The 19,433-nt window shown below is 40.9% G+C and overlaps 1 protein-coding gene across 9 annotated transcripts in view; it reads right to left on the bottom strand.

Moving 5' to 3' along the window:
* LOC111980524 (AP2-associated protein kinase 1-like) overlaps positions 1 to 19,433 on the bottom strand; it is a 95,870-nt gene that overhangs the window by 74,555 nt on the left and 1,882 nt on the right. For all 9 annotated transcript variants that reach the window (XM_070449499.1, XM_070449498.1, XM_024011288.2 and 6 more), the window contains exons 2-5: positions 3,887 to 4,005; positions 3,527 to 3,635; positions 1,083 to 1,225; positions 437 to 558 (exon numbers count right to left, since the gene is read on the bottom strand). In XM_070449499.1, coding sequence (XP_070305600.1) covers positions 437 to 558; positions 1,083 to 1,225; positions 3,527 to 3,635; positions 3,887 to 4,005 — 493 coding nt within the window. The remainder of the gene's footprint in view (positions 1 to 436; positions 559 to 1,082; positions 1,226 to 3,526; positions 3,636 to 3,886; positions 4,006 to 19,433) is intronic.

Consider the following 19,433-nt stretch of genomic DNA (forward strand, 5'->3'; position numbering starts at 1 on the left):
TAAGGACGTCAAGGTATTGGAGTGGCCATCACAAAGCCCTGACCTCAATCCTATAGAAAATATGTGGGCAGAACTGAAAAAGCATGCAAGGAGGCCTACAACCCTGACTCAGTTACACCAGCTCTGTCAGGAGGAATGGGCCAAAATTCACCCAACTTATTGTGGGAAGCTTGTGGAAAGCTACCCGAAACATTTGACCAAAATTAAACAATTTAAAGGCAATGCTACCAAATACTAATTGAGTATATGTAAACTTCTGGCCCACTGGGAATGCGGTGAAAGAAATAAAAGCTGAAATAAATCATACTCTATACTATTATTCTGACATTTCACATTCTTAAAATAAAGTGGTGATCCTAACTGATCTAAGACAGGGAATCTTTACTCAGATTAAATGTCAGGAATTGTGAAAAACTCTGACTGTAGGTTCACAAACTTTTTTATTTCCTCATCGACTACTGGCACTCCTTCGGTCTGTGGGTTCTGGAACTTATTGGTGGCGCTTCCGAAGTCACACAGCACGTAGTGACCCTTATCATGTAACAGGATGTTTTCCACCTGCAGAAACACAAAGGAGAAGAAGAGACAAACAGAGCCAGAGAACTACAGAATGAGTCACGTAATGGCTGCTATTTAAAAAATATATCATGTGAATTGGATCAAAAAAAGTGTCTGCTGAATGGCATATATAAATACCGGTAACAGCTTGCCTATATAACAGCAAGACTAAGCCAAGAAGAAGTTGAGGAAAGAGGGAGCAAGAGCAAAAAAGGAGGTGGGAGAAAACACCGGAGAGGGGTCCTACAGATGTAGGATCTTAATTTGAGCCAGTTTGCTACAGCAGGAAAATAATCCTGCAGCAACAGTGAATTTTCATGTGAATTATAATTAATGGAATTTTTTGGGGGGTTGATACATTTTTCGTAAGGGAAAATCATGTCTGAAATTTCAAAGTGGAAATTAAACTTCAGAAGCATTTTTAAACCTAAAATACACTATAAGTTTTACATTTCCCGCATCGCAGGAAAGTTCTCCTGCAACCGGGTGATCAAATTAAAATCCTACATCTGTCCTCCCCATACCTTAAGGTCCCTGTGGATGATGGGTGTCTTGCCCTGGTGCAGTCGAGACACAGCGTCACACGTATCACAGAAGATCTGCAGTACCTCTGCCTCGGTGAAGCCTGTCTGCAGACGCTGGTTCATCAGGTTCACCACCTGGCCTCCTGCAAAGATACACCACACAATTTCATTACTGAACACATACTGGGAATGAAGCTTACAGCCACACTCAGTCACACCTATCTTGCACTCAGACACTCAGTCTCTTGATAATCTAAAATGACTACTTCACAATAGGTGTCTTTACTCAGAGGTTGCACATGGTGTTATATAGCTGTGATGTGGAAGCTCACTAGGCTTGGGCGATATACCGTATATCAGGGTGTTTCAAAATACCGACAATATGATTTTCGATATCGCAGTGGACAGCTGGGATGCATGCTGCGACACTGCTTATAACCAACTATAAGTTAAGTAGAACTATAAAAAATCTAAGATGTCTCAAATAAATTACATCCAGCTCAGGGGCTTCCAGCTATGCATTTGGTTTGCTAACTTGCTAGCTAAGTGGATAAAAGTGTAACGCTCATTCCTTCAAAGATAAATGTGAATCTGAACCATCACCCCTGATGTGACAAAACCGCAACTCGTCAGAGAAGAGCACTTTTTGCCAGTCCTGTCTGGTCCAGCGACGGTGGGTTTGTGCCCATAGGCAACATTGTTGCCGGTGATGTCTGGAGAGGACCAACCTTACAACAGTCCTACAAGCCGTCAGTCCAGCCTCTCTCAGCCCATTGCGGACAGTCTGAGCACTGATGGAGGGATTATGCGTTCCTGGTGTAGCTCGGGCAGTTGTTGTTGCCATCCTGTACCTGTCCCGCAGGTGTGATGTTAGGATGTACCAATCCTGTGCATGTGTTGTTACATGTGGTCTGCCACTGCGAGGAGGATTAGCTGTCTGTCCTGTCTCCCTGTAGCACTGTCTTAGGTGTCTCACAGTACGGACATTGAGATGTATTGCCCTGGCCACATCTGTAGTCCTCATGCCTCCGTGCAGCATGCCTAAGGCACGTTTACGCTGATGAGCAGGGACGCTGGGCATCTTTCTTTTGGTGTTTTTCACAGTCAGTAGAAAGGCCTCTTTAGTGTCCTAAGTTTTCATAACTGTGACCTTAATTACCTACGTCTGTAAGCTGTTAGTGTCTTAATGACCGTTCCACAGGTGCATGTTCATTAATTGTTTATTGTTCATTGAACAAGCATGGGAAACAGTGTTTAAACCCTTTACAATGAAGATCTGTGAAGTTATTTGGATTTTTACGAATTATCTTTGTAAAACAGGGTCCTGAAAAAGGGGCGTTTCTATTTTTGCTGAGTTAAAATATATATATTTATTTGTTTTTTGTTGAAATAGCGCCCCTTGTGTGCACAATTGGTAAAATCGTACACCCTGATATGGTACAGAAACGGTATGATGGTATGAAAATCGGGATAAAGCTCACTGAAGGAAATGCAGTCTGAGAAGTAGGATCTAATGTACAGTATATCAAACATTGTATTATCAACATGTTGATAGATTTATAAAACTGTCTATACAGTATGTATGGTCTTCAAGGTTGAGCCACAGAAATAAAATGTAATAAAAAATGGTCCAATACACAAAACATAAAGAGCCAATTCATAACCTCACAACTTTTTAATAATTTCAGAAATGTGTTGTCTTTCAATGAACACTTAAGTGTCCTCTTCATTGTGACAGTTCTCCCATAGAGCGGAAAAGGTTAGGCTGCTCTATCATTACATTATTAAGAGCAAATTATTCTGCAAACGAAAGAAAGAAATATATGATCCCAGATTGGCCGTGCTTGACTAGCTGTTAGCGTGATAAGTAAAGTTAGCCTTGGAGTGAAAGAGTTCTAGAAAGCCCAATGTCACAATGGATAATAACACTCACAAAAGAATGGCAACATTCACAGTTCAAAGGAAACACATATTTTTCTTAAAGAGGGTAGGGTTAAAGTACATCTACTAGTCCTATTTTATACGTTCTTAGAACCGTAAGTTTGAACATGCCTTCACATCCTGGGAAAAAAACCTGGTGCAGCACAGAAGTCAAATGAGGTGCAAAGATACAAAGACAGAAGTAAAAAATGTTTGATCTGAACAGTCCTGAAAAAAACGGGCTTTGATTTAAAAAAAGTATTTCCTAGAGATACGCTTAAACAATCACATTATCTACACCACATTTTTTTGTGGAAAAACTGAACGGTTAAACACATAATTTAAAGAAAGTCACCACACCAGTGGTAGGCCTATATGGAGGACAGAATATAGTTAGACAGAAAGCGCCCTCATGTGGACTACAAGTGGAGTGACAGGGGCCCGCCTTTATTTCTACCTTTCATAGTCACTTTTGAGGACTGAACTACACTTGATTGAACACAGATCCTCCAGTAAGCACTCACCTTTACAGTAGTCCATGAGGATGAGCACTTCCCACACATCTCCTCCTCCACAAGTGGTGATACTAGAGTCCAGATAGCCAACGATGTTCTTATGGCCGACCAGGTCCTTCTGCGAGAGCACAAGGACAACCACATTACATTAAAAGACAGAGTGAACATTATCATGCCACTCAAATGCAAACTTTGTCTCCTGAGGAAAATTTGGTTGCAAATCATCATTGCTGATACATAAGGTGCTGCAGAGTTTGTAGAGCTGCCTGTATGCGTGTCATGCATGTGTTTTCATGTGAGCAAAGGAGAGAACTAGACATAATAGCTCCCTTTTCAAGCATGCCGTGGGGTAATCCCACAGCAACTCACCATAATCTGGATCTCTCGCTTGCACACCTGCAGGTCGTGCTCATTGTTGACATACATCCTCTTGAGAGCACAGCGGAGCCCCTGGCTGGTTCGTACCAGGAACACAATGGCAAACCCCCCTGTGATATAGAGTGAATGAAACCAAATGTAATGTTCAGTGTTTGGAGGCAAGCAACCATTGGAAGTCTGAAGTAATAGAGAAAACTGAATATAAGAGATATTCCACRTCATGAACAAATCACTTTCAAGTGTATTCAGGTATCAAGATCTGCTTGCATTTTGTATATGGATGTGTGTATTTACTATAATTGATGTAATTCAGGACTCATCTGTAAAAGAGACCCCGGTCTCAGTATGATAAAATATAGGTTAAATAAAAAAAATATAAAAAGAGGTTGGGAATGTTAGCATTATCTGTGCTAAAAAAAAAAAGATATTAGAAAGGCTAATTGTTCCTGTAGAAAAATTATGTTAGAGGACAAAGTTTAGACATGTAAGAGTGTAAGAGTGTGTTGAAAAATTGAGGCTAGTAAAGTATTTTTTATTTTATTTACCTTTACCTTTCTTAACTGACTAGGGAAGTCAGTTTAGAACAAATTCTTATTTACAATGACGGCCTAGGAACAGTGGGTTAACTGCCTTGTTCAGGGGAAGAATGACAGATATTTACCTTGTCAGCTCGGGGATTCGATCTAGCAACCTTTCGGTTACTAGCCCAACGCTCTAACCACTAGGTTACCTACCGTCCAAATTATAGTAGTGGGATAAAAGGCTTTACTGATGATTCCTCATGAAACTAGAACAAAAAGACACCATAATGTTGTTTTTGGGCTTGGAAACCCGATGATCTTTAAAAGGAGGCAAATCATTTGTAGGATTTTTTGGGGGGCAACCTTTTTATGTGAGTAAAGTACATCAGATACAAAATGCCATAACAGGCCTGATGGAAACAGAACATTTTTCAGTAAACTTTCGAAATGTAGACAGAACAAAATATGCTAGACAAGTTGGGATCTTTTTGTGTCAGTAAAATTAATTATGCGATAATTGTCGGTGAAAACACTAATGTGCAAATATTGATATAATAACCATCATATTAAAGTAAACATGGAGTCATGCGATGACAGGAAAGCATGCAGTTTATTAAGCTATAGATTACAAATTATGATGAAGTTCACAGGGTGGTGAAAGTGCAAGGTGATGAGCTTGATGCTCCTTTCCAATAAATATTGAGGTGCCTTATTCTGGTGACATGAAAACCGATGCTTGGCTGGCATATGACAAATAAAACTAATCTCGCTCCTTTGTCTATAAAATACTAATCTCATCATGTAAGCCAGGATGGGAAAAATGTGGCCCCCATTTTATAGGCCTGCGGACCAAAATGACTAAAATAAGACCGTATTCAGACCGTTTGAATTTTTCCACATTTTGTTACGTTACAGCCTTATTATATAATAGATTAAATCCTTTCCCCCCCCTAGTGAATCTACACACAATACCCAAAACTGACAATGCAAAACAGGTTAAGAAATTTTATCAAATTTATTTAAAAAAATATATTTTTAAAAACAAAATTACATTTACATAACTATTAAGACCCTTTACCCAGTACTTTGTTGAAATACCTTTGGCAGCGATTACAGCCTCAGCTATGACGCTACAAGATTGGCACACCTGTGTTTGGAGAGTTTCTCCCATTCTTCTCTGCAGATCCTCTCAAGATCTGTCACATTGGATGGGGATTGTCGCTGCACAGCCAATTTCAGGTCTCTCTAGAGATGTTCGATTGGGTTCTGGCTAAGCCACTCAAGGACATTCAGAGACTTGTCCCAAAGCCACTCCTGTGTTGTCTTGGCTGTGTGCTTAGGGTCATTGTCCTGTTGGAAGGTGAACCTTCGCCCCAGTCTGAGGTCCTGAGCGCTCTGGAGCAGGTTTTCATCAAGGATCTCTTTTTACTTTGCTCCATTCATCTTTCCCTCAATCCTGACTAGTCTCCCAGTCCCTGCCGCTGAAAAACATCCCCACAGCATGATGCTGGCACCACCACGCTTCACCGTAGGGATGGTGCCAGGTTTCCTCCAGACGTGACGGTTGGCAATCAGGCCAAAGAGTTCAGTCTTGGTTTCATCAGACCAGAGAATCTTATTTCTCATGGTCTGGGAGTCCTTTAGGTGCCTTTTAGAAAACTCCAAGCGGGCTGTCATGTGCATTGTACTAAGGAGTGGCTTCCGTCTGGCCACTACCATAAAGGCCTGATTGGTGGAGTGCTGAGAGATGGTTGTTCTTCTGGAAGGTTCTCCCATCTCCACAAGGAACTCCAGAGCTCTGTCGGAGTGACCATCCGGTTCTTGGTCACCTCCCTGACTAAATACCTTCTCCTCCGATTGCTCAGTTTGGCCGGGAAGCCAGCTCTAGGAAGAGTCTTTGTGGTTCTAAACTTCTTCGATTTAAGAATAATGGATTCCACTGTGTTCTTGGGGACCTTCAATGCTGCATAATTTTTTGGTACCCTTTCCCAGACCTGTGCCTCGACACAATCCTGTCTCTGGCCCCTATCACCACCCATATTTCCCTTAAAATTGTAATAATTTTGTTGGTAAGGCTGTGTGTTAATATTACTAAGCATTGTAACAGCAGAGCAGAACCTAATCTGAGGGCACATTTGAAGCTGTTACCAGAGAAGCCGCAATGTAGCCAATACATTCAGCACCATGGACGGCGGTCAGAAATTAACCAGTATAAGTCGATCAGCACCACGGAAAGCACAAAACGATCAAAAAACACCTATTTTATCTGCAAATAATAGGCAATAGCCTATATTATAAAACATAAATATATAGCTCAAGCTCTTGACAGAAACACCAAAACACAGCTAATGACCCAGTACATGCTCGCTGAAGTTATGCACGGCAGCAGAACTGACATACCGGTATTTCAAATGATCTGCCTCCCGCAGAGGCCTATATAAAAAACACCAGCAAATCAATCAAGTGGACTATTCAAACAGATTGCTTATATGACAGCATGCCTTTTAACAGTATATGATACGTATGTGCTTACTATTATTCTGATAGCCTAGTTAAACGTTGTGGCAAAATCCTGCACTTAAGTGCGCTGCCACTTTAAAAGCACATGAGCAGTAGGAAGGAGGAGATAAAAGAGCTCGTTAAGCTCTATTGGAGAGGAGCTATTGATTGGTGTGACAGTTTTGTTGTGTGCTATGCTGTAGAGGTTTTTTGTTTGTCTTCAGCGTATGTGGTTGTATAGTGTTTGGATCAATCCTCGGTGTGATCGCTCAACGACGTGGTTGTTCTCATTTGGGACCGCGATGGTTATGGATCAAATGGATTAGTAGCAACATTTGTTGCGAAGCGTTCAACTACAACCCAACATACCATCGGACAGTCAGACCGGATACCTGCAACCTCAAGACCACAGCTAAGCCCTCTCTTGTTCCCTTTCTCTCTTTCTCTTCACGCTATGTTCCAGTGCTTTACACTGCAACCGACTCTATTTCCTAAGTACATTGAAGTTTCATTGGAGCTGGACTAGTGTGTATATGAACACCACACATTCATACCCTCTGCACTCCTTCCCAGGAAGAAAATACAAACTATTGCAAATCCTCTGTGTGATGACTGGGTTCATTTGTTATTGTATGAAGTTGCTGTTTATTTGCTCTGCCATTATTGTTATATGAGGTATGTTTGGTGGGGTTACCCAGAATTGTGGAAGGACTGTGATGTGTATTCTTTTTCTCTCCGCTGGCTATCTGGTCAACAGGCTACACTCTAGGCAGTCTCTTCTGTTGATGTGTGTGGGTCTGGTAGTGGTACTCGCTGTTCTACTATTCTTTTCTTTCGGCAGGGTTAATATGTGCCTGGCGCCCGAACAAAATCTTCTTTACCTTTCTCTAATTAATACCGCTACAACGTATAGGCTTTGATGACAATGAAATGGCTCAGCGGCCGTGCACCAGAACATGGTTTCCAAAGACAGATCGAGCATAGTCGTAGATTGACAAGCAATGCGAATTAATCTCAATAAAGCTTGATTTATATAGGCTGTCTGGGTAGCCTGCCCTGTAAAAATATAAGCTTACTCACTAATTTGATTGGCATTCGACGGGCCTTGCGCTCTGCGAAGTCGTTGACTACGGCATTCAAATCCATGGTCCTGGCCCTGGTGTTTTCAATGGACAGAATGTACAAGCCACGCAGTCTCTCCTGTCCCATGCTGCTCCTCAGGTACGATTTAATTATTTTCAGTTTAGAAAAGGAGCGATTGGCACAGGCTACAATTTACAGGCAGAGTCATAAAAAGGAGCATCGCTGTAACTACTTCCCCAAATGTAGCAATGACTGAATTGTAATCCACAATGAGCATCTTGGCCAGGTCTCTCACTGTAGTGTGCTTTGCTATTTCCTTCTTAAAACAGGCCCTGAAAGAGAGTAATTGGTCAGGGAAGCTTGCTGATTTATCTTTGCTGTAATGTTCAGCCAGCCGGCTGGCTGTCTCGTAGAGCGCATCATCATCTGCGTTGGCCAGGGTAGTGGGATGGATGGAGTCAAACAGACTCAATGTTGCCCGCAGACTTAAATCTGTTTGACAGCTGGTGGATAACGATGTCAAGGTTTGCATTAAAGACGTTGACTCTAAAACTACTCTCCCCATCAGACAGTCGCTTGTCCTTGCATAGCTCATCAAAATGACGCCTCGCCTTCCTTCTTCAAGTGTCTTCAAATGCGTTCTGAGCTCCCCATTTGTCGGCAATGGTCCTTGCAGTGACTTTGGCATTCTCAAAATCCTGTCAGAGTCCGGACAGGACCTCTATCATGTCCTTGAGTAGGCTGACTGCTCTGTGCAGGTCTGCGTCTTTGGCCTGTAGCATTTTTAAGACAACGTTCACATTTTCTAAAACCTTAGTCTTCAGAACGACTAAAAAAAATCTAATTTTCAGTGCTGCTGCATCATCCCTCTCGTCCTTCTTGTCACTTAAAAGCACAATCTTGGTGAGGGCCTTCATTACATCCACATATCTGTATCTCAGGGCGGCAAGGGACTCATATCTAGATGACCAGCGGGTGGGACACAGTCATTTTAGAGTTACATTTTCTTTTTCTGATGCAAAATCAAGTATTCCACTCAACATTGACCACCTCTTTATTCTATGCCCGAAGAAGGTGTATAACAGTTCAACAGTATCATAAAACTGTTTAATACCTGGCACATTTTTGACAGTCGTTGAGAGCCAGGTTAATTAAGATGCTGCGCAATGCACATAAACAGCAAGCGCCTCTTTTTCAGATATTCTGGCCTGCAAACCCGAATAGACCCCGCTCATGTTAGCAGCTCCATCATACCCCTGCCCACGACATTTTGAAATATCCAGCCCATTATCCTCTATGCTGCCCAGGATTTGATGTTGAAGCTCAGCTGCTGATGTGTCAGCAGTCTCCAAAAATCCCCAAAACGACTCTGTGATGGTCAGATCTGTGGCGACATTATTTGCATCCCTCATCACTCTCACATAGCGATAAACTTGTCTTAACTGGTCTACTTTGGATACATGTGGTGTCCATAATAATAGGGGGGGGGGGGGATGAGGCTTACTGCATCTCTCCCTGAATGTCACACTTCACTCGCTCGGCTAAGACATAAATCACCTCATTTTGAAGACTGAGATAGTTAACGGATCCTGCGGGGCGTTCTAAAAGTTATTTCAGAACTGGGTCGTAAAATGACAGCAGTTCAATTATACTGAGAAAATGACCACTGTTGGCCTGCCCCAGCTTTCGACGGTGCCCCCTGAACGCCAAATTACATGATGCAAGTGTGAGAGTTACATTAACTATGCGCTCCAGCACCTGTCGCCAGAAGATTGCTGCGTTACGCACGCCTCTCTCCGTTTCTGTGTCAATAGTGCCATTGAGCTTCATTACTCATATACCAAACAGGCACCCATGTGAATCTGAATCTCATGACATGCTATTTTGGATGTTAGATGGCGCCAATATCTCACCCCATTCACCCACGCATCAGAAAAGAAAAGGGCTCTCCGATCAGGCAGCAAGGCTAACAATACGCGCAATCTAGCTTGACCGAATAACATAGCCATGTACGTGGTAATTTGATTCCAGCCTTGGTTGTAGTGGTGTAATACGACTGCCGCTTTTCGTCAACTCTTGGGAATGGGCCAGTAAGCTTACACGAGCCTAATGCAATAACGTGCCATTTAACTTTTGCATCCACATTTGTTGCATAATGCCCCATTAGTTGGATAGGTAAAAAGGCTGTCTGTCCCACTTCCACCTGTTTCCTCAGCCGCCACGATTCTAGCCTCACCCTGCTCCTCTTCCTCCCCGCCCGGCCCGGGATAGCTTGTCCGGCCTGGCTTGTGCTCAGGGTCGTATCCACCGATTCCTGACAACCTGTATCCTCCTCTGTCAAAGTTGTTTCTTCTGGCACGATGGAACAGCTTGGCCTTGGCTCACTTGACCCGCTAAAAGCTGCTGCTGGCGATGATAAACCTACATCCTCTTCTGGTCCCGCTACATTGCTTGTGCTAGCAATGGCTGCACTTGAACTGCATTGAAAAAGGAATCCAATTTAACTCATTTTGAAACCTCCTTTGCTTTCTCATTTTTGGCCTTCCACTTTTGTGTTGATACATTACAGATTTTTAAATCACCCTGGTGTGACCGCATCGGCTGAAGCTACACCACTGGTCTGAATACTTATGTAAATAAGGTATGTCATGATGTGACTATCATTAATGTGATGACTGTTATTCATCGAATAATTACCAACTATGTTTAGTTGTTATTAGATTAAATGAATCACGTAACAATTAACTCATTAGGAATTTGGGGCACCAAAGGGGAAAGTTGTTTAACGAGTTAACGTCTCCCGAATTAACTCAACAATATAGAGATCATTTTTTTTATTTTACCTTTATTTAACTAGACAAGTCAGTTAAGAACAAATTCTTATTTACAATGACGGCCTACCAAGAGGCAAAAGCTCTCCTGCGGGGACGGGGGCCTGGAATTAAAAATAAATAAAAAATACAATACAAATCAAAAGTCACTAATTAATAATTTTCTCATATCAGTCTCCATTTGAACATCGCAGACTTCGTGAATCTGCAGAAACCCGAGTCTCACTGATCATTCTATACCACACAAATTGATTTGATTACTTATTTACTAAGAAACGAAATGATAACATAGGATACACACACGATATAGGTTATCGATTAGAAACTTAATGCGATGACAACAGGTCCCTAGGACTAACACAATATGACACTTGTTACACAAGATGGAGAGTTAGAGAGAAAGCGAGAAAGAGAAGCAGCACTTGGATACATTTGCAAACTACACTTACAGTAGCCCTAATACCTTGCCCCGAACGGCCGCTCTTTTGGGTAAGAAGTAATGCATGTATTTACGTGCATTATTTACGTGCATTGAGAAGGGTTTGATTGAGCCTTCTTATTTCGGATTGGGCCTTCTTATTTCTCCTTCTCTGATTGTCCACAAGAGGTCACAATGTCCTTCTTCTTAGTTGTCTGTTTACTTGCACTCGTTCTGGAAGAGTGGTCTACTGAGGACGGCTAATCAGCCGTGTCAATGATCCCAGAGTGGTGATGAAAGCAGTGTAGGCAACGATGATTTGAAGAGAATAACCGGATGGTCCTACTTAAATTCACCTTCTTAGATACAGCTACTCAACCGTAGCATTGGATTGTTAGAGATTCTTTTGTCTTCTTCAACCTTGTGTTGTGTTCCGGAGTCGTGACTATCGTAGACCTCGCTGCAGCTGTGGTCTGTTTTAGTCTGATATGTTAATTTTTAACACAACCCTTTATACCCTTGGGTAAAAAGGGGAGTTTACGTCATGCTGACACATTCTCTGGGCTCCCTGGGGCATGGCTAGTTACGAGGTAAGGTATGATAATTTACTATGATCTCGTTAGAGAACTAAAATCACAATCTTATCGTCACAAACACATTCTCTTTATCCTTGATATTTTCTACACAACGTAAAGGGTGTACACAATGTAAAAACTCTTCAAGTAATGTAATTGTAATGTTTCGTTATGTCTTTATGACAATTTTAATGACATCACAAAATAGACAATTTTCCATATTCCACCTATTATCATTCCCAACATTTGGATATTGAAATATATTGTCCCAGTGTTCATTGTTTGACGTTGAAGTTTTCTTCTGTAACAAAGAAACATTCCATTCACCCAAAATAGAAACCAAAAGGAATCGCCTGCTGCCTACAATTTACAATTGATGTGAGCTGTCAAACCCCCCCCCCCCCTCCCCTGCAGGTGAGGGGGCTCTACTGAAAGCTTATCCCCCTGTAACCTGATCATTGGATCCTCACAGGAGAGTAATGACAGGTATATCTGTTCTTTATTATTAATACATTTTCAAAATTTCTATAAATCTGTTTTCAGTTTGTCATTATGGGGTATTGTGTGTAGATTGATGAGGAAAATKATAATTTAATCAATTCAAGAATAAGGCTGTAACGTAACAAAATGTGGGAAAAGGCAAGGGGTCTGAATACTTGTATTTACAGTGGCTTGCGAAAGTATTCACCCCCTTGGCATTTTTCCTATTTTGTTACAACCTGGAATTAAAATGTATATTTTGGGGGGGTTTGTATCATTTGATTTACACAACGTGCTTACCACTTTGAAGATGCAATATATTTTTTGTGAAACAAACAAATAAGACAAAAAAACTGAACTTGAGCGTGCATAACTATTCGTGCGTGCATAACGCCCCAAAAGGCAATACTTTTTGCAGCAATTACAGCTGCAAGACTCTTGGGGTATGTCTCTATAAGCTTGGCACATGTAGCCACTGTGATTTTTGCCCATTCCTCAAGGCAAAACTGCTCCAGCTCCTTCAAGTTGGATGGGTTCCGCTGGTGTACAGCAATCTTTAAGTCATACCACAGATTCTCAATTGGATTGAGGTATGGGCTTTGCCTAGGCCATTCCAAGACATTTAAATGTTTCCCCTTAAACCACTCAAGTGTTGCTTTAGCAGTATGCTTAGGGTCATTGTCCTGCTGGAAGGTGAACCTCCGCCCCAGTCTCAAATGTCTGGAAGACTGAAACAGGTTTCCCTCAAGAATTTCCCTGTATTTAGTCTCATCTGACCAGAGTACCTTCTTCCATATGTTTGGGGAGTCTCCCACATGTCTTTTGGCGAACAACAAACGTGTTTGCTTATTTTTTTCTTTAAGCAATGGCTTTTTTCTGGCCACTCTTCCGTAAAGCCCAGCTCTGTGGAGTGTTTGGCTTAGTGGTCCTATGGACAGATACTCCAATCTCCGCTGTGGAGCTTTGCAGCTCCTTCAGGGTTATCTTTGGTCTCTTTGTTGCCTCTCTGATTAATTCCCTCCTTGCCTAGTCCGTGAGTTTTGGTGGGCGGCCCTCTCTTGGCAGGTTTGTTGTGGTGCCATATTCTTTCCATTTTTTATAATGGATTTAATGGTGCTCCGTGGGATGTTCTAAGTTTTGGATATTTTTTTAGAACCCAAACCTGATCTGTACTTCACAACTTTGTCCCTGACCTGTTTGGAGAGCTCCTTGGTCTTCATGGTGCCGCTTTCTTTGGTGGTGCCCCTTGTTTAGTGGTGTTCCAGAGTCTGGGGCTTTTTAGAACAGGTGTATATATACTAAGATCCTGTGGAAGATCATGTGACACTTAGATTGCACACAGGTGGACTTTATTTAACAAATTATGTGACTTCTGAAGGTAATTGTTTGCACCAGATCTTATTTAGGGGCTTCATAGCAAAGCGATTGAATACATACGCCCGCACCACTTTTCCGTTTTTTTTTTTTTTTTGAATTTTTGGAAACATGTCATTTTTAAATTTCACTTCACCAATTTGGACTATTTTCTGTATGTCCATGACATGAAATCCAAATAAAAATCCATTCAAATGGACTCAGTCGGGATCTCAACTTACTGTTGAGAGTTAGAATAATCAAATACACAATTTTGAAATTTGGTTGGGCATTAGCAGTCACTCAATTAGCCCACGTAAGCTAAATGTTTTTAGATTGGTGAGTTAGTCTAACGGCCAGCTATCTAAACTAGTAAGCATGGTCGAACTACTATTTGATCATTAGTTATCATATTAAAAACTTCAAACATTTGCCTCCACCCTATGGCAAAATGTGTAGAATTGCAGGAAATTAGCTTTAAAACAGCACATTTCTCTCTCCGGACCATGGCAAAATGAGTAGAATTGCATGAAATTAGTTAGAAAATAGCTACATTTTCTCTACGCCCAATGGCAAAATGAGCAGAAAAGGTACAAATGTTTTGCTCGCAAGCTGAGGTGTATGGATGTGGGTATGTAGACCCAGGAGCCACTGCAGCCCCTCATGACGAGTTCCGTTGAACATCTCCGATTTAGGCTCTATGTGCGCTCTAGCCAACAGCACACAAATAGCGGAGTGGGCACCAGAGTGGGTACATAAGTGGGTATATATAGTGGGTATGGGTATATAACAGGTCCGGTATGGGTATATAACACAACATGTATTTGTGAGAGAACTCAGTCGATTTGAAAATGTGATGGAAACCCCTTTAACTTGTATTTTTTATTCGGTACATGGGAATTTAACGGCAAAAGGTATTTTTTTGTGCACTACACAGAATGTACAAAACATTAAGGACACCTGCTCTTTCCAGGTGAATGAAAGTTCAGCTATGATCCCTTATTGATGTCACTTGTTAAATCCACTTCAAATCAGTGTAGATGAAGGGGAGGAGACAGGTTAAAAAAGGATTTTTAAGTCTTGAGAAAATTCAGACATCGATTGTGAATGTGTGCCATTCAGAGGGTGAATGAGCAAGACAAAAGATTTAAGTGCCTTTGAATGGGATATTGTAGTATGTGCCCGGGGCACCGGTTTGTGTCGAAGTGCAACGCTGCTGGGTTTTTCACGCTCAACAGTTTCCCATGTGTATCAATAATGGTCCACCACCCAAAGGACATCAGTAAGCTTCACAAAGCTATGGGAAGTATTGGAGTCAACATGGGCCAGCATCCCTGTGGAACGCTTTGACACCTTGTAGAGTCCATGCCCCAAAGAAATGAGGGCAAAAGGGAGGGCAAAAGGGGGGGGCGGGGTGCAACTCAATATTAGGAAGGTGTCCTTAATGTTTTGTACACTTATTGTACGTCACCACGCACATGTCTGGTGGGAAAATGTGCATTATTTTATGTGGATTTTTGAATATTTGCATGAAAATCTGGAAACTTAGCTATTGTGCTGTCGCCAGATGGACTTTAGATGTCGGAAACATTGCCATCACTCCAAAGTAAATTTGATGGCAAAGTTGTTTCCTACTAATTATTTGCCAACTCCTATATCATCGTATTTACAGACCAATATAGTTTAATTTTGACAAAACAGTTATTAGCCCCCATTCAGAATGACTGAGCAGCAATATGGCGGAGGCATTTTGAGAACTTTCATAACAATGGCATGACGCAACCGAGTGACGGAAGTGCAATCAATGAATAGTAGGCTACTGTAACATCTTATAAAATGTGCATCCACTGTCCCACAGCCCAGACAGTCAATTTATAAACTTAATCTCCCCTGGAAAAAAGCATCTAGACAATATTTCCTCATGCTACTAGGCTAGCATTTGGTTTGCAGCAGTTTGGGTTTGTCTAAACCGTTGCTGTTTGCTTAAATAATCCATAGAATTTGTTTTTAAGCACTCAAAATGTTTTAGTTTGAACATTCTGATTTTTTCTTTGTGGCCATGATTTCAGTTTAGAATGTTGTACCTTGCATTCCGACATTGAAATTAATGGGGATAGAAGAGTGGAAGATTGAATAAATACTCGTATAAATGGTGATTTTTTTACTGTAGCTCGTTAATTATTAATTACTTTTATTTCTTATTTTTTTATTAACATGTATTTCTCTTGATACTACATTGTTGGTTAAGGGCTTGTAAGCATTTCACTGCAAAAGTCTACACCTATTGTACTCGGCGCATGTAACAAATACAATTTGATTTGATTCCCGTCTCATTATGAACCTACAGTTGAAGTCAGAAGTTTACATACACTTAGGTTGGAGTCGTTTTTTAACCACTCCACAAATTTCTTGTTAACAAACTATAGTTTTGGCAAGTCTGTTAGGGCATCTACTTTGTGCATGACACAAGTCATTTTTCCAACAATTGTTTACAGACAGATTATTTCACTTATTATTCACTGTATCATAATTCCAGTGGGTCAGAAGTTTACATACACTAAGTTGACTGTGCCGTTAAACAGCTTGGAAAATTCCAGAAAATTATGTCATGGCTTTAGAAGCTTCTGATAGGCTAATTGACATAATTTGAGTCAATTGGAGGTGTACCTGTGGATGGTGTACCAATTGGAGGTATACCTGCGTTCTGTCTCCTAGAGATGAACGTACTTTGGCGGGAGAAGTTAAAATCTGGAGGAAACATGTACAAATAAATCTATATTCACAGTAAAACGAGTCCTATATCAACATAACCTGAAAGGCCGCTCAGCAAGGAAGAAGCCACTGCTCCAAAACTGCCATAAAAAAGCCAGACTACGGTTTGCAACTGCACATTGGGGAAAAAATCATACTTTTTGGAGAAATATCCTCTGGTCTGATGAAACAGAAATATGACTGTTTGGCCATAATGACCATCATTATGTTTGGAGGAAAAAGGGGGAGGCWTGCAAGCCGAAGAACAAAATCCCAACCGTGAAGCACGGGGGTGGCAGCATCATGTTGTGGGGATGCTTTGCTGCAGGAGGGACTAGTGCACTTCACAAAATAGATGGCATCATTAGGGGGGAAAATGATGTGAAGATATTGAAGCAACATCTCAAGACATCAGTCAGGAAGTTAAAACCTCTCTGAACCACCCATCCCGGATCCGGGATAATTGTCATCAGCAACGCTGAATAGCATAGCGCCACAGTCAAATAATATTACTAGAAAATATTCATATTCATGAAATCACAAGTGCAATATTGCAAAACACAGCTTAGCCTTTTGTTAATCCACCTGTCGTCTCAGATTTTGAAATTATGCTTTACAGCGAAAGCAATACAAGCGTTTGTGTAAGTTTATCGATCGCTCGACAAAACATTAAGTACACTTAGCATCAGGTAACTTGGTCACGAAAATCAGAAAAGCAATCAAATTAATCGTTTACCTTTGATGATCTTCGGATGTTTTCACTCACGAGACTCCCAGTTAGACAACAAATGTTCCTTTTGTTCCATAAAGATATTTTTATATCCAAATACCTCCGTTCGTTTCGCGCATTATGCTGAGAAATCCACAGGAAAAAGCGTTCACGACAAAGCAGACAAAAATTCCAGATAATATCCATAAGGTCCACAGAAACATGTCAAAAACGTTTTTTATAATCAATCCTCAGGTGGTTTTTCAAATATCTATTCGATAATATATCAACCGGGAGTGTTGGTTTTTCACTAGGACCGGGAGTAACAATGGCTGCCTTTCTCTGTTGTTTCTCTGTCTCTGTTACAACTCACTCTGAGAGCCCCCACCTATCCACTTACACAATGTGATCGTTCTCGCTCATTTTTCAAAATAAAAGCCTGAAACTATGTCTAAAGGCTGTTGACACCTTAGGGAAGCCATAGAAAAAGGAATCTGGTTGATATCCCTTTAAATGGGTAATAGGGATGCATAWGAACAGAGAGGTTTCAAAAACAGAGGCACTTCCTGATTGGATTTTCCTCAGGTTTTAGCCTGCAATATCAGTTCTGTTAAACTCACAGACAAAATTTTGACCGTTTTGGAAACTTTAGAGTGTTTTCTATACTAATCTGACAATTATGTGCATATTCTAGTTTCGGGGGCTGAGAAATAGGCAGTTTCAAATGGGTACGTTTTTTAGCCAAAAACAAAAATACTGCCCCCTACACTTAAGAAGTTAAAGCTTGGTCGCAAATGCGTCTTCCAAATGGACAATGACCCCAATCATACTTCCAAAGTTGTGGCAAAATGGCTTAAGGACAACAAAGTCAAGGTATTGGAGTGGCCATCACAAAACCCTGACCTCAATCCCATTGAAAATTTGTGGGCAGAACTGAAAAAGCGTGTGCGAGCAAGGAGGCCTACAACCCTGACTCAGTTACACCAGCTCTGTCAGGAGGAATGGGCCAACATTCACCCAACTTATTGTGGAAAGCTTGTGGAAGGCTACCCGAAACATTTGACCCAAGTTAAATCATTTAAAGGCAATGCTACCAAATACTAATTGCGTGTATGTAAACTTCTGACCCACTAGGAATGTGATGAAAGAAATAAAAGCTGAAATAAATTATTCTCTCTACTATTATTCTGACATTTCATATTCTTAAAATAAAGTGGTGATCCTAACTGACCTAAGAAAGGGAATCTTTTCTCGGATTAAATGTCAGGAATTGTGAAATACTGAGTTTAAATGTATTTGGCTAAGGTGTATGTAAACTTCCGACTTCAACTGTATATGACTAGAAGACAAGACAGGATATTGAAGTAAATAAATCAAATAGGCCTAACCATTCCATACACCCCAATCCATAAGAGCATTATTTGTCATCTTCTGCCAACTGTCTTTGTGGCATCATGTTTAATTAGTAATTTTCAGTGTAACTGTAAGCTTACAGTATATCTAGCCTAACCATCTTAGCATGGAATTTACAGTAAGTCAATGTTGATAGCCTACATGTTATACCATAATGGTGTTGAATTTCAATGTGTTGAAACTGCAGTGTACTGTGTAGATCTATACAATATTGCAGTGGGAGTTGCTGAGCTAAAACTGGGGCAGGGATAGGCTAGACTGTTTCCATTCAGCATGTTTCGGACTCAGTGTACACTGCAAAGCGGCACTCTAAAAGGATGGACAGAATAGGCAGAAATCATGAGATGCAATTCGCCTTACTCGTCAACAAAAGTGTTGGATGTGAGAAAGTGATAGAAACATTGTCATCATGAACTGAGGTTGTTAAAGCAAGGTTGCAGTCTTTAAGAAGGTTGTGCAAAGTAAATTCATTTTACAAGATGTCAGGGCTACATCATTACCCTATCAGTGAACACAATCCACACAAATTACTCCAATGTGCAGGATAATGCAGACACTGCAATTTCCAAGCATGCAGCATTCTTCTCTCTCACACACTCACACTCACATACACACATACTCACCTGGGGATATAGAGTGGCTGGTGTATTACCTTTCACTCAGGTGTATGATACAAAATGGTAGTGTTATGTGATAACTGGGGTCGGGCATTTATTTGTATGTATATGATTGTGCTTATTTAGGCTAGGTTATGCATTTGCCATTTTCAAAGACTAAGCCCATTTATTTTTATATTCTTTAATTAATTAATTTAAAGGATTGACTAAGTTTCCATGGAATTGAATCCAAGCCAGATGCTTAATGAGAAAAATATACTGTTTTGAGAGGTGATTTTACACCACTGC

Source organism: Salvelinus sp. IW2-2015, linkage group LG20 (genome assembly GCF_002910315.2).
Source record: "Salvelinus sp. IW2-2015 linkage group LG20, ASM291031v2, whole genome shotgun sequence".
In the NCBI taxonomy this organism is placed as follows: domain Eukaryota; kingdom Metazoa; phylum Chordata; class Actinopteri; order Salmoniformes; family Salmonidae; genus Salvelinus; species Salvelinus sp. IW2-2015.